This window comes from Lissotriton helveticus, chromosome 1_1 (assembly GCF_964261635.1).
Source record: "Lissotriton helveticus chromosome 1_1, aLisHel1.1, whole genome shotgun sequence".
Lineage (NCBI taxonomy): Eukaryota > Metazoa > Chordata > Amphibia > Caudata > Salamandridae > Lissotriton > Lissotriton helveticus.
Genome location: NC_136057.1, coordinates 1,447,360,735 through 1,447,374,245, shown reverse-complemented (window position 1 = coordinate 1,447,374,245; position 13,511 = coordinate 1,447,360,735). Strand labels below are relative to the sequence as shown.

Sequence of the window (13,511 nt, the reverse complement as noted above, 5' to 3'; positions counted from 1 at the left end):
TGACTGCCGGAGCTCGAGTAGCTGGCAGGACCACTCCCGCCTAGCCTTGGACGTCAAGGCCCGGCAGTCGGGGCGCGACTTGTCGTCCTGGTCGGCCCCTAGGCAGTAGAGACACCGGCAGTGGGGGTAGGTCACCGACATCAGGCAGTGACAGGCGTCGCACGATTTGAATCCAGGAATCCCTACCGGCACCAGGAGTCGAATCGACTCAAAAAAGATAACCAAAATAGGCCGAAAAGTTAATCAAAAAGACTAGGGTACTAGGCTCTTCCAGGATCTGCGCTTGCTGGCGTGGAAAAAAGAAGAACTGACGTCAGCGCGGGAGGGCGGGCGTCTAAGTGCTCCGACGACGTCATCCCGGTGATTATGACGCAGACGACAGACGCGGAGCCGCAGACGACGCCTACAGACGCGCAGGGGTACTGCTGAAAAAGACTTTCCGGATCCAGTCAGACGCCTGGGGATATTCGAAGGTAAGGAATCTAACACTACCCTGTTTCTTTCAGATTTGTAAAGTGTGAAGTGTGCCATCTAGCTATCCCACAGTGACCTATTCGGCTCACTTCCAAGATGTTTGACCCCTCTTGGTGTGTGGAGCTTGGTAGCCCACCCTAGAGGTGGGGCTACAAGCCCATGGAAAAAAACGGCTTGGGAACTGTTTTCCCTCTCTGTCCCTGCTGCCAGCCTATCTAAATAAACAATAGAGCAGCCCTTCTCACATGTGTGCACCACTTGCCCTTTCCGACGAGGCTTCCCCTTTCAAGCTTGCCTTTTGGGTCAATAGCTCGTGTGGCTTCCTGCCAGGAGGAGGTAACACCTCCTCTAGTGTCAATCCTCTATTACCTTTCCTAGGATTCATTCACACGTCTCCCAGGAGGGCAGAAAGTTGTCTGGAAGGACAGTTTTTGTGTGCAATCAGAAACAGGCACTGGAAACCTCAGACAAGCAAAGTGCCATTTACCAAAGTTGCATTTGGCCCATCAGTGACAATAAATACGATATAACCTCTAAATCAGATTTAATGTATTGATTATTTTGATACCTTGAAGAACCTCCCTAAATGGTCCCAATCAGACGTTAGGAGGGATGAAGTGTCAGCCTGCTACTCGGTACTTGCCAATGGGGCAATCAGCCTCACAGTAAAAATGAAAATGGCGAGTTTTTAATGTTACAACATAAAATAATGTTATAATTTTTTATATTCTACACCCTGCCTCAGGATTCGATGTGCCTTAGGACTTAATAGGCCTTCTGTTGGAGCGAATTATACACATTAAAAAGGGAGATTTGGGCTTGGTCATTGCTTTCAATGGTATAGTAGAGTTAAAAGTGCAACCTGCAGCAACAGTTTGCAGTGGCAGTCTGAGGAACATGTTTTACTTTGCCATAATTGTAGTGGCACAACTAGTACTGCAAACGCGAGTAACACTTTAAATTATAGTGCCCTAGGGACCCCCCGTATCATATACTAGGGACTTAAAAATAAGTTAAGCTATGCCAATTGGGTATGAGCCAATCAAACATATACTTTAAGGTTCAGAGCACATCCACGGATGCCGGATAAGCAGGGTCAGATCATTTCAGAGCCATTACACCAATGCCTAGTAGTTAAAATGGGGCAAAACGTGGGGTGAAACCAGCAAAATGACTTTCCTAAGAGAGGATCTGGTGTAATACAAGTGTGCAGCCGCAAGTTAGTGGGATCGTGTTCGATGGGTTCATTTTAGGATGTGACACTTCAAGATCTGGAGGTGGTCTTGGTCGAGGTCAAGCTGAAGCTGGCTTTGAGTCAGAAAGGACAAGAGATTTGGAGTCCTCCTCCAGTGCCCGTGAAAGAGGGACCCGCATGGTTTTTGGTGCCGTGAAGGAGGATGGTGTAGAACCTGAGGTGGATTTCAAGAGGCCTAGACAGCACCAAGGGTGAATCTAGCCATAATGGAGGGCACTGTGAATCCTTGGGGCCTGTAGGTACATGAGGTAACAGGAAGTAAACCAAAGGTAAGCAGCAAAGTCTCACAAAAGGCTTTGACTTGCTGAGAGGTCACCAATGGACTCAGTAACTCCAAGTGCATTAGGACTAGTGTTGGAATTAGCTCCATGGTTAAGCAAGAGTAACATTGAGAGGGTTGTTTGGACTTTTTGTATTTTTTATTTGACATACCCAGAGACTTCAACCATGAAACATATCAGCCTTGGGAACGACTTCAGGAGCAAATCCACTTTCTCAACTTAAGACTTAGAGGGAGACCTGAGCAGAGAGCTTCACCACAGAGAGCTTCTGCTCTACCTCAAATTGCCTTGGGGTTCATATGGTCGCAGGAGGCGCAGGTCTTGGGAGTCTGGAGATTAAACCAACCACCAAAGATACACCTTGTGGGGATGGGTCATAGACATCTGCTTGTAATAGTACCTACAAAGTTTAAACCCTGTAGTTTTAGTGGGATGGCACAGTTCCATGGACAATTGAAGAATTTCGAAGCAAAAATTATGGAAAAAATATCTTCACGGAGTAAGGAAACGGAGGAGCTCTGATCACTCATCTGAAGGCGCAAAAAGAAATGATGGACATCAGCGCACATGGGTGGAGCTTTTATGCAGCTCTGCTCCTCACTTCCGGAGCGGAATGGCATAAGCGCAGGGTTGCGAAGAGCCACTTGCCAGCACACAGGAGAACAACTTTAAATTTTCAGGAACCAAGCTGGCGCCTGGGGATTTTCAGAAGGTGAGGAATCTGTAGTTAGAATTATCCATCACAATTAAAGGCTTTGTTCTTTAAAGCCAATTTTAATGTTCATCTTTTTGATAGTCTTATACACTTGTATTAATAAAATAAAATACAGAAATCAAATGCTACCATTATGTGGGCACTGTGTTTTGCTTTATCTGGAGACATTTTTATATATTCCTTTTGAAATCCAGTATATTAACAGGGAAGTTCTGAATTTATTAATATAAATAGCTCCTTCCCAATAAGCTACCTACCAACCAAAAAAGCATGCATTGTACATCTATTCAGTCAGAATACTGCACACAAACCTTAATGCTAGCAAAGAGAATTAAACATACAAATAAGGCAGTTTGTGGCCATACCTGCATCAGGAAAGAAATTGTTGGCCATCTGCTGCTGCTGCATCACCGCCTGCTGTGTTTTCATCCCTAGTTGCTGTGGCTGGACTCCTGCAATTTGCTTTGGACTCTGCTGAGGTGGAAGTGCTGACTGCACCATTTGCTGCCCAGCAATGACAGTTCCTTGTCCCTGGGCCACTGTCATGTGTTGTGTCACCACCTGACCAGCCTGGGAACCCGAAAGCCGCTGTTGGACCTGGTGTTGCTGGTTAAGTAAGTGGGGACTGGACACCATGCTGTGCTGCCTTCCCAATAATCCCAGCTGAATTTGTTGCTGTGCGCCCACAAGATTAGAGTACTGTCCATCTAGTGACTGCTGCATCGGGAGCATATGCTGACTAGGACCTGATGGGTGACCAATGTTAGCGTGAGGCTGAACCGCCTGCAGATGCTGGCTTCCACCAGGATGATGCGAAGATATCAATTGTTTCTTTTGCAGCTCCTTCTTCTCGTGTTCGAGAAGGTCTTCTATCAAAAGGGGCAGCTCGCTGGCTACCAGAGAACTTTCCATCTTGTCCAAGTCATCAGCTGATGAGTGGTGAGCATTAGACAAGCCCAGAGGCTCAGATGCCAATTCAAACTTCTCAAGTATGGAGCTGCTCTGGGTGGATATGGAGTTCTGGGTTGGGACTGGACTGGCAGAAGTTAATGGGCCGTTTTCAGAGCAGGGTGTTGATTCTCTTTGGTTTGAAAACTGTGCCAAACTAACACTTGAGTTGCCCAAGCAGTTCGTAGTTTTATTGAAACCAGCTGTGCGACCTCCAGGTGATAAAAGGCATTGATCTGCTTTTAGGGAATGAGACCCAACAGGAGATGCAATTTTATCTGCATTCGGCACCACCTCAGTCTTGATGTTTGACATTTGAGGGTGGTTTGAAGGAAATTCACAGCTGGACATCTTCAAGCAATTCTCCTCCAGTTTTGGTGTTACGTTAGCAGAGAATGCTTCCATCTTATTTTCAACAACTGCAGGTACCTTCAAGCTACTCTCAAAGACTGGATCAGCTGTAGTAAGCGTAGATACTGAGGGACGTCCAAGACTTTCCATCACTCTAGACTTTTGGTCCGTGTCCTCAGTTGGAACATTCTCCTTTTGCATCTCCACTGGCAGGGCAGAGGTTAAGACGCTGGCATCGGAAGGCTCTTTTTTCAAGAGTGCCTCCTTCTCTGCTTTTTCATTGGCCGATTCCACAAGCCGAAGGTGTTCATTAAATATATCTTTTTTGTCTCCGGTGTCCAGTTCGGGGTCTGTGTAAGCTAGGAGGTCAAACTCATCTCCATTCAGAAGATCATCAAGGTGAGGATCATTGGTCTCAAGATTGTCTAAGTTACCAAGATCATCATCGCCTTTGGCTACATCTGGGTCGAGTCCAAGGTTGGCTAAATCATCATCATCCTCAAGGTCTTTGTGGTTATCAAAATCATCCTCTAAATCTGGTTCAACAGTTTCTTCTGAGGGCAACCTTCCGCTTTCCGGGCCCACTTGAGATTTAATACTGACAGATGTAGTGCCAATAGGGGCAGAGCGAGAACCCTCCTCTTCCTTTGAGCGCTCTGGCTCAATAGTGCAAGATGAAGACAACACTGTACAAGGTGTGTGCCGGGAAGGCAGCTCGGCAGTACTATTTATTGTTGTTGTGCTATTACTGTGTGCACGTTGAAGGTCACCCATATCCATATTCTGTGGGGAGGTGTTTGCGGGAGTAGGAGCCTTCTGGGGCTGCATATGAAACTCCTGCACAGAAGTTGAGGGAGTCCGCAGGCTGTCAAGATGGTGAAGGTGCCGACGGCCAATTTCCTCACTGGCAAGAAAAAAACGAGGTCGCGGGGGAGGAGTCTGTTGGATAAAAGGAGGGCAGCCAGCACCAGGCTTCCCTTTTTGGGTATTATGGCGTAGTTCAATGTAAGGAGCACCCATTGTACTTGGGGATATGGGGATTTGATCACCATTGCCAGATAGTGGGTGGCCTATGGAGCTGGAGGAGGCAGATCTGTTCATTTCAAGGCCCGGAGGATGCTGGAAGCGGTTCACCACAGGAGGCTGCTGCGCCTGCCACAGCTGCTGCATGGGGGGTTGCTGTGGGGGTCCAGGAAATGCCACTCTGGGGTAATATGCTTGGAGGCCTCCCGCAGTTTGTCTGGAATAGGAACAACATTAAACACATTAATAACCTATGCATCTTATATTTCCATCACATGATGCTACCCATGATCCTAATCCACATATCAGCTCAGACACCCTTTTGCCAACAGCTGTTAGTCATTCATCTTCCACAAATTTTGCTTTAAACCTCCTTCCTTGCATTTTATGGAGTTGGGATTGGAAAGCAGAACCGCGCACACACACACATACACGAGATCTCAAATGCTCAATGAAATAGTGGACAACTCACACATGTAAACTCAGTACTGACATCCCAGATAAAGGGAGCAAGGAGTTAACTTCTATTACTTGCTTTTGGCACCAGTTTCCAACCAAATGATACATTAGTTACTTTCATCATGACATTAAAAGACTGTGCTTGATGCCACATTGCCCAGTCGCACAAGTTACTACTTGTGTAATGATATATCAGTAAGAGACATTAGTTAGTGATAGATTCCGTACCTTAGAATATCCCCAGGCATCAGACTGGATCCAGAAAATTTTGCTTAGCAGTACCCCTGCGCGTCTGTAGGTGGCGTCCTGCGGCTCCGCACCCGTCGCTGGCATCGTAAGCATCGAGATGTCAGAGAGACTACTTAGGCGCCACCCATGAGCAGTGACGTCAGTTCTGTACACGACTTTCCACCCACCAGGAACGCAGAGTCATGCAAGATGAACCGCGGGGGTGGGGCCACCCGAACCCCCGGCCGCATCGCGCGGGAGTCGGGGGTACGATGACGACGCCCCGACTTCTTGTGTCGCTTACCTGAGGAACCGGAGGAATGGTGACGACTCCCGGAGCGCTCGTGGCGGCTCCGCGATCGTTCTCTCGACCGCTCCCTCGACCTCCGGCCGGACCGGGACCGCTCCCGACGCGGGGCCGACAGCCGGAGCTCGAGCAGCTTGCGGGACCGCTCCCGTCTAGCCTTACCCGTCAAGGCCCGGCAGTCGACGCAGGACTCCACCTCGTGGTCGGCGCCCAGGCACCGGAGGCAGAGTCGATGGTGGTCGGTGACCGACATCAGGCGGTCGCACCCGTCACAACTTTTAAAACCGGGCATCCTACCGGCACCTGAAAGAGTTAGAGTTAACAAAAAACTTTGGTCAAAAGACCGGAGTACTGCTCTTCGGATCTGCGCTAACTGGCGCGGAAAAAAGAAAAACTGACGTCAGCGCGCGGAGGCGGCGTCTATATACTCCAGCGACGTCATCACGGCGCACAACGCCGACTACGGACGCGGAGCCGCAGGGGACGCCTGCAGACGACGCCTACCGACGCGCAGGGGTACTGCTACGCAAAAGTTTCCGGATCCAGACTGACGCCTGGGGATATTCTAAGGTAAGGAATCTAATACTAACTACTGTTTCTTTCAGATACTGACCATTGGTGCATAAAACTAGGGCTCTAAAAAGGGATGACCTAAACCCTAGCAACCAGGTCGCAGAATGAGGAGGATGAGTGGGGCGGTAAGGAATTTATCACTAACTAAGGTCTCTTACAGATGGAAAAGAAATGCGTTACTTACCTGTAACTGCAGTTATCCAGTATTAGTGTATTTCATAGATTCACATGCCTGAATCATTCCCCGTCGTCGAGACGGGAGCCTCCGGTATATAAAAAAGTAATGTCCTAGAGACATACATAGAAAAGAATAGGCCCAAAGGTCTCACCTTAGTAGCCTATCCACGTCCTTTTGCAGGAAGGACCAAACAGAGCAGGCCCCAAGGGTCCCACCTTGGTGGCCTATCTGGGTCCTTTTGTAAAAAGGACCAAATAAAGTACAACAGCCAATCAACTACTACCTCCTTCTAGAACCTTCCTGCCAGGAGCCCAAGTCTCTCAGATTTTCGTACGCACCAAGCTAGTTAGGCGTAAACTCAGTAGAGAGAAAGGTGAGCCCTGCCAGGGGAGGCAGGAGGGTGCATGTGAATCTATGAAAGACACTAATACTGGATAACTGCAGTTACAGGTAAGTAACGCATTTCTTATCCAGTATTTGGGTGTCTTTTATAGATTCACATGCCTGAATCAGAGTAGCGAGCAATACATTATGCACATTCTGTATGAACATCAGGTATGAGCATGTAGATAAACATATCACATGACTATAAAGTACAAAATGCAATGACATATAAATACAGAAAGAGAATGTGCATACCCGTAAAGGATGGAGGGATGTAGTAGGGCTCACCTTACTGGAATAGATGGCGAAGCACTGCTCGGCCCACTGCTGCATCCTTCATCAGCTCAGTATCCAGGCAGTAATGCCTGGTGAAGGTGTGCGGAGACTTCCATGTCGCCGCTCTGCATATGTCCAATATCGGCACTCCAGCGAACAGCGCCGCATATGTGGACATGGCTCTAGTCGAATGAGCTTTGACTCGTGAGTCTAAAGGCCGTCCGGCCTTGTCGTGACAAAAGGTGATCGCAGAAGAGATCCATCTGGAGATGCTCTGCTTTGTCAGGGGCATGCCCAGCCTTGGTCTACTAAAGGCAATAAAGAGCTGGGATGACTTTCGAAAGTGTTGTGTCTTATCGATGTAGAATTTAAGACACCTCTTTAGATCTAGAGAATGTAGAGTTCTTTCGGCTGCTGTGGTAGGATTCGGAAAGAACGATCTAAGCACCACTGGTTCGTTAAGATGGAAGTCCGAGGGGACTTTGGGAATGAAGCGAGGGTTAGTCCTCAGAATGACTCTGTCCTCTCTGAATTGAAGAAAAGGATCCTGGATGGATAGAGCCTGCAATTCACTGACCCTTCTGGCAGAGGTTAGTGCCAGGAGGAGGGCCGTTTTCCAAGAGAGGAACTTGATCTCTGCCTTATGGATGGGTTCGAAGGGATGCTTCATTAGTTGATGAAGAACCACATTGAGGTGCCACGATGGAGGAATAGGTCGCGGTCGTGGAAAGGACCTGTATAGACCTTTTAGGAATTGTTTGATGAGTCTGTCCGCCCACAAAGATGGGCCCGTAGCCGTCCTTGTGAACCTTGAAATCGCCGCTGGATGCACTTTGATGGATGTATGCGCAAGGCCTGATTGCGCAAGATGTAACAAGTATGGCAGCAGCTGCTGTGGAGTGGCATGGAAGGGGTACAAGCCATGATCCACACACCAGGAACAGAATCGCTTCCATTTTAGTGAGTAGGTTTTGTTAGTGCTGACAGCTCTAGCTTTCGCAAGGACATCTCTGCAATCCTGCGGGATGTTCAGGTGGCTGAATTCGCGGTATTCAGGAGCCAGGCTGACAACTTCAGAGAGCTCAGGTTCGGGTGGAGTACCTGCCCTTGAGACATCGTGATCAGGGCCGGAAACTGCTGCAGGCGAAGAGGGGGCCGGGCAGAGAGGCGATGAAGCTCCGTGAACCAGTGCTGCCTCGGCCAGGACGGAGCAATGAGGATCAGAGTGCAGGGTTCCGATTTCATCTTCCTGAGAACCCTGGGTATCAGTGGGAATGGCGGAAAGGCGTACGCAAAGACGTTGCGCCATGCGATGGAAAATGCATTCCCGAGGGTTCCTGAGTGGTGATGCCTGCTTGCGAAGCTTGGGCATTTGGCGTTCTCTCTGGTGGCAAAGAGGTCTATGCTTGGGGTGCCCCACTCCTCGAAGATACGGTCCAGCACCTCCATGTCCAGTTCCCATTCGTGGGAAGGAGACCTCTCCCTGCTCAGTGCGTCCACCAAGACGTTGTCCTTGCCCGGGACGTACTCCGCTTTCAACGCTATTCCATGTTCCAGAAGCCAGTTCCAGATTCTTTGCGATTCTCGAGATAACAAGATCGAACGCGTCCCCCCCTGTTTGTTCAGGTAGTGCATCGTCGTGGTGTTGTCCGTCCTGACGAGCACTGGGGAGTGACGAATGCGCGGGAGACACGCCTGTAGAGCTAGGAAGACCGCTCGTAACTCCAGCAGATTGATATGGAGCTTGGTTTCCTGTGTCGTCCATTTGCCGTTGATCTGGAGTTCCTGGAGGACTGCTCCCCAGCCTTCCAGGGACGCATCCGTAGTCCCTACATGTGGCTCTGCTGGGAGCAGGAACGGCAGACCCTTTGACAGATGGTGGAGTGACGTCCACCATTGCAAATGGTTGATAATGGGTCGAGTGACTCGTATGTGGTCCTCGAAAGAACCTGTGGCTTGGGTCCATTGCTTTGTCAGTGCCTCCTGAAGTGGACGCATTTTCAGGCGGAAGTGTGGAATGAGCAGTATGCATGAAGACATCATGCAAAGGAGGGACTTGAACGTGCAGACCGGAAGAGTCTTCCGCGAAGCCACTGCTTTGGCCAAGGAGATGAGTTTGATTTTTCTCTCCTGAGAGGGGAAAGCCTTGACACGCTCCGTGTCCAGAGTCGCTCCAAGGAACGTGATAACCTTGGTGGGTTCCAAAGTCGACTTTGCGGTGTTGAGGGTCAGTCCCAGGCGGTGGAAAATATCCAGACAGGCGCTGGAGGATGAGGCTGCGGCGGCCGCCGTCGGTGCCTTCACCAACCAGTCGTCCAGGTATGGAAACACCTGGTGGCCTTGCTGACGAAGAAATGCTGCCACTGGAGATAGGCATTTGGTAAATATCCTCGGGCCGATTTGAGGCCAAATGGAAGGACCCGAAATTGGTAGTGTTGTCCTGCCACCGCAAACCTGAGGAACTTCCTGTGCCCTTTAAGAATAGGTATATGGTAGTCGGCGTCCTGAAGGTCTAAGGACGTCATGTAGTCCCCTTTCTCCAGAAGACCAAGGATTTCTTGCAGAGTCACCATACGAAACGATCGTTTCTTTAGGAACACGTTGAGTGCCCTGAGATCCAGGATTGGTTGCCACTTTTTTCCTTTTTGGTGGATTAGGAAGAAGTGAGAGTAGAAACCCTGATTCTTGTGGGCCCTTGGAACTCTATCGCTCCCTTCTGCAGCATGGAAGTTATTTCCTGAAGAAGTAATCGTAGGTGCCTGTGTGAACGTCGGCACGGTGGTGTCGTTGGGGGGATAGAGGTGAATTCTAGGGAATGTCCAAATCGAATGAGTTGGAGTACCCACCGATCTGTTGTTATAGTTTGCCAATTTTGATGGAAGTATTTCAGTTTCCCTCCAAGTCTGAAAGAATGTAGTGGTGGAGGGGCTAGCCAGGGAGACAAGTCATTGTCTGTTGCCAGCAGGTCGTTTTTGGCCCTTCCCTCGGTAATTGGATTTGCCGTAGGTAGACTGCCGTCCCTGTTGAGGTTGTCGCTGTTGAAACTGCGGCTTGGACTGGGAATATGAGTACGAAGACAGATTCTGATAGGAACCTCTGTATGCAGGTTGGCCTCTTCCCCTGTTGCCACGAAAGGACTGGGTCCGGAATTGTAGAGTACCCAGAGCCTTGGCGGTATCCGTGTCCTTTTTGATGGTGGTAAGGGCCGCGTCAATCTGGTCACCAAACAGATGCTGGCCATCGTAGGGCATATCTAATATCCTGGTTTGCACCTCTTGGCGGAAAGTGGTGGCCTTGAGCCAACCCTGTCGCCTCAGGAATGCAGCCCCTGCCAGTTGCCGGAAACCAGTCATGGCGGCATCAATGGCACAATCGATTAGTTCGGAGGCAGAGGTCTGTCCTGCCAAAAGAAGTGAATGTGCCTCCTCTCGGACATCCTCCGGCAGATTTGAAAGATATGGTGCAATGTCCGCCCAGAGTTGGCGATTGTAACGGCCCAGTAGGGCTATTGAATTAGCCACTTTTACCGTCATGGCCGACGTGGTAGTAAAGCGTTTGCCAACGGCATCCAGTTTTCTGCCCTCCTTATCAGGTGGCGTCGAAAGAGGCGAGGCTGGATTTCGTGAGTTCTTCTGCGCCACTTGAGTCACCACAGAATCTGGTTTGGGGTGACCTGTCAGGCATGCTGGTGCCGATGAGGTGGCCTTGTATTTTTTATCAAGCCTGGGCACCATCACCTGTATAGAAGGAGGTGCTTGCATGATTTGTTTGCCCTGCTTCCAGATATAGTCAATAATCAGGATTGACCTTGAAGTCTTCCTAGTGGGCTCCTTGAAGTCATAAAGGAAGCATTCAGTGTCCTGGGTTTCCATGGACATATGGAACCTCTTGGCAGCCCGCTCAATGATGTTGTGGAATCCACCGATGTCAGCGGGTGGAGACTCCGAGGTCTGCGGATCCGGAGAGGCTGGAGAATGTGCCACATAGTCCTGGTCTGCATCCGGGTCCGACTGGTCCTCATCTACCTCCCCTTCTTCCTGTTCCCTCTCCTCTTCGTCAGATGAGGGAGCGTCCTGAATTGGCACCTGTGTCTTTTCAATGACCAGGAGAGCTGGCCTATGGCGAGATGAAGGATTTGGCGCCTGTGGAACTGGAAGTGCGGGCGCAGAGGGTTTCTCCGGGAACCGTTCCTTATAATCCTTTATGAGGAATTGTAGGACCGAGACGATGGATGCGGGGAGACACACCATCGGAGTAACCTGTGTCCGGGATGGAGGTTGGACCGTTTGTTGTATAAGGTCTTCCTCCTCTTCCGGCTCCTCGTCAGTGGTTTGGCATTTCAGCACTAGGTCCGATGGACTAGTAGCCTGCGTAAAGGAGTCCTCGTCCGACTCCTGACCTTGTAGCAGACAGGCCGGAGGTAGTTGTTGTATCCTACCGGGCGATGTCTGATGCGGCGTAATAGGCCGTTTAGTAATTTTCACCATGACAAGGCTCACTTGCGGTGGAAAGGCATCCATGGCGTGGGATAGGAGTGCAGACTCCTTCCAGGGTCCTGTAGACGTCGACGCTGAAGTCGACGTTGTCGTGGTAGGTATTTTCGTCGACGGTAATGTACTCATCGTCGACGGTGGCTGCGACGACGGTGTCTTCATCGACGTCATTTTCGTCGACGGTAAGGTTCCCACCGTCGACGGTGTACTCGTCGTCGACGGCTTTCCCACCGTCGATGGGATGATCCTCGTCGACGAGGTAGACTTCGTCGGTGTTATTTTCGTCGACGGTGTCGTCGTCGGTGTCTTCGACGAGGGTCTCGTCGTTGACGACATCTTCGTCGTCGATGGAGTGACTGGGATGGTCGACGGCGTAGGTCTGCTCGCCGACGATGAAGGTGTCGTCGTCGTCGAGGAGGAAGCCGACGATGCCGTCGACACTGTCGTCGTCGACGAGACAGTTTTCTGTGCAGAATGCACCGTCGACGCTGTCGTTGTCGTCAGGACTAGCGGCTGCTTCCTGGGGACAGGCAGGTCCTTGCCAGACACAGATGGCTTGCCCTCTGAGGACTTTTTAGAAGTCTTCATAGGAGGGGTGTCTGTGGGGCTAGGGGAAGAAACCCTTGGCCTCTTCAAGGAAAATTGCGACACTCCAGACACACTCTCACCTTCGGACACCAAGTCATCAGTCTTGGTCTTGAGCCTGTTGAGCCACAACAGGAGTCGACCTTCTCGGTCCTTGAGGGTCTTGTTGGAGAAGGTCCGACATATTTTGCAGTCCTTTGCCTGGTGGTGAGGGTAGAGGCAATATAAACATGTCTCATGTTTATCCTCAATATGAAGTCTTTTCTTGCTGCAGGAGGAACAAGCCCTGAAAAGACCCTTCTTCTGACTATCCGACATAACTATTGAAGACAATAAAAGTTGTTTTGTGAAGAAAAAGTGAAATTCCTGAGGAGAACTCTGGTGGAGACTCCCTAGCACAAGTGCGGTAGAAAATCTGAGAGACTTGGGCTCCTGGCAGGAAGGTTCTAGAAGGAGGTAGTAGCTGATTGGCTGTTGTACTTTATTTGGTCCTTTTTACAAAAGGACCCAGATAGGCCACCAAGGTGGGACCCTTGGGGCCTGCTCTGTTTGGTCCTTCCTGCAAAAGGACGTGGATAGGCTACTAAGGTGAGACCTTTGGGCCTATTCTTTTCTATGTATGTCTCTAGGACATTACTTTTTTATATACCGGAGGCTCCCGTCTCGACGACGGGGAATGATTCAGGCATGTGAATCTATGAAAGACACCCAAATACTGGATAATGCTACTTACCAGTATGCATCTGTTCTTGGCATGTAGAGCTGCAGATCACTACACTTTTCATTAGATCGCCACATGTTGTTGGGCTCGGATGATTGCATGTTGTCGTCGTCTTGGAAGAAGTCTTTTGTAGTCACGAGATAGGTGACTCCTCCCTTGGACGATAGTGCGCATGGTCATCGGCTCCATCCTTAGATTGTTTTTCGCCATGATGGGAAATGATGGAGTTAGATGCACACAAATGGACATCTTTCATTACT

General features: G+C 49.8%; 1 protein-coding gene across 9 annotated transcripts in view; it reads right to left on the bottom strand.

Moving 5' to 3' along the window:
* The window catches only part of KMT2D (lysine methyltransferase 2D), a 1,543,965-nt gene that overhangs the window by 461,174 nt on the left and 1,069,280 nt on the right, over positions 1–13,511 (bottom strand). For all 9 annotated transcript variants that reach the window (XM_078685770.1, XM_078685786.1, XM_078685782.1 and 6 more), the window contains one exon: positions 3,091–5,264. In XM_078685770.1, coding sequence (XP_078541896.1) covers positions 3,091–5,264 — 2,174 coding nt within the window. The remainder of the gene's footprint in view (positions 1–3,090; positions 5,265–13,511) is intronic.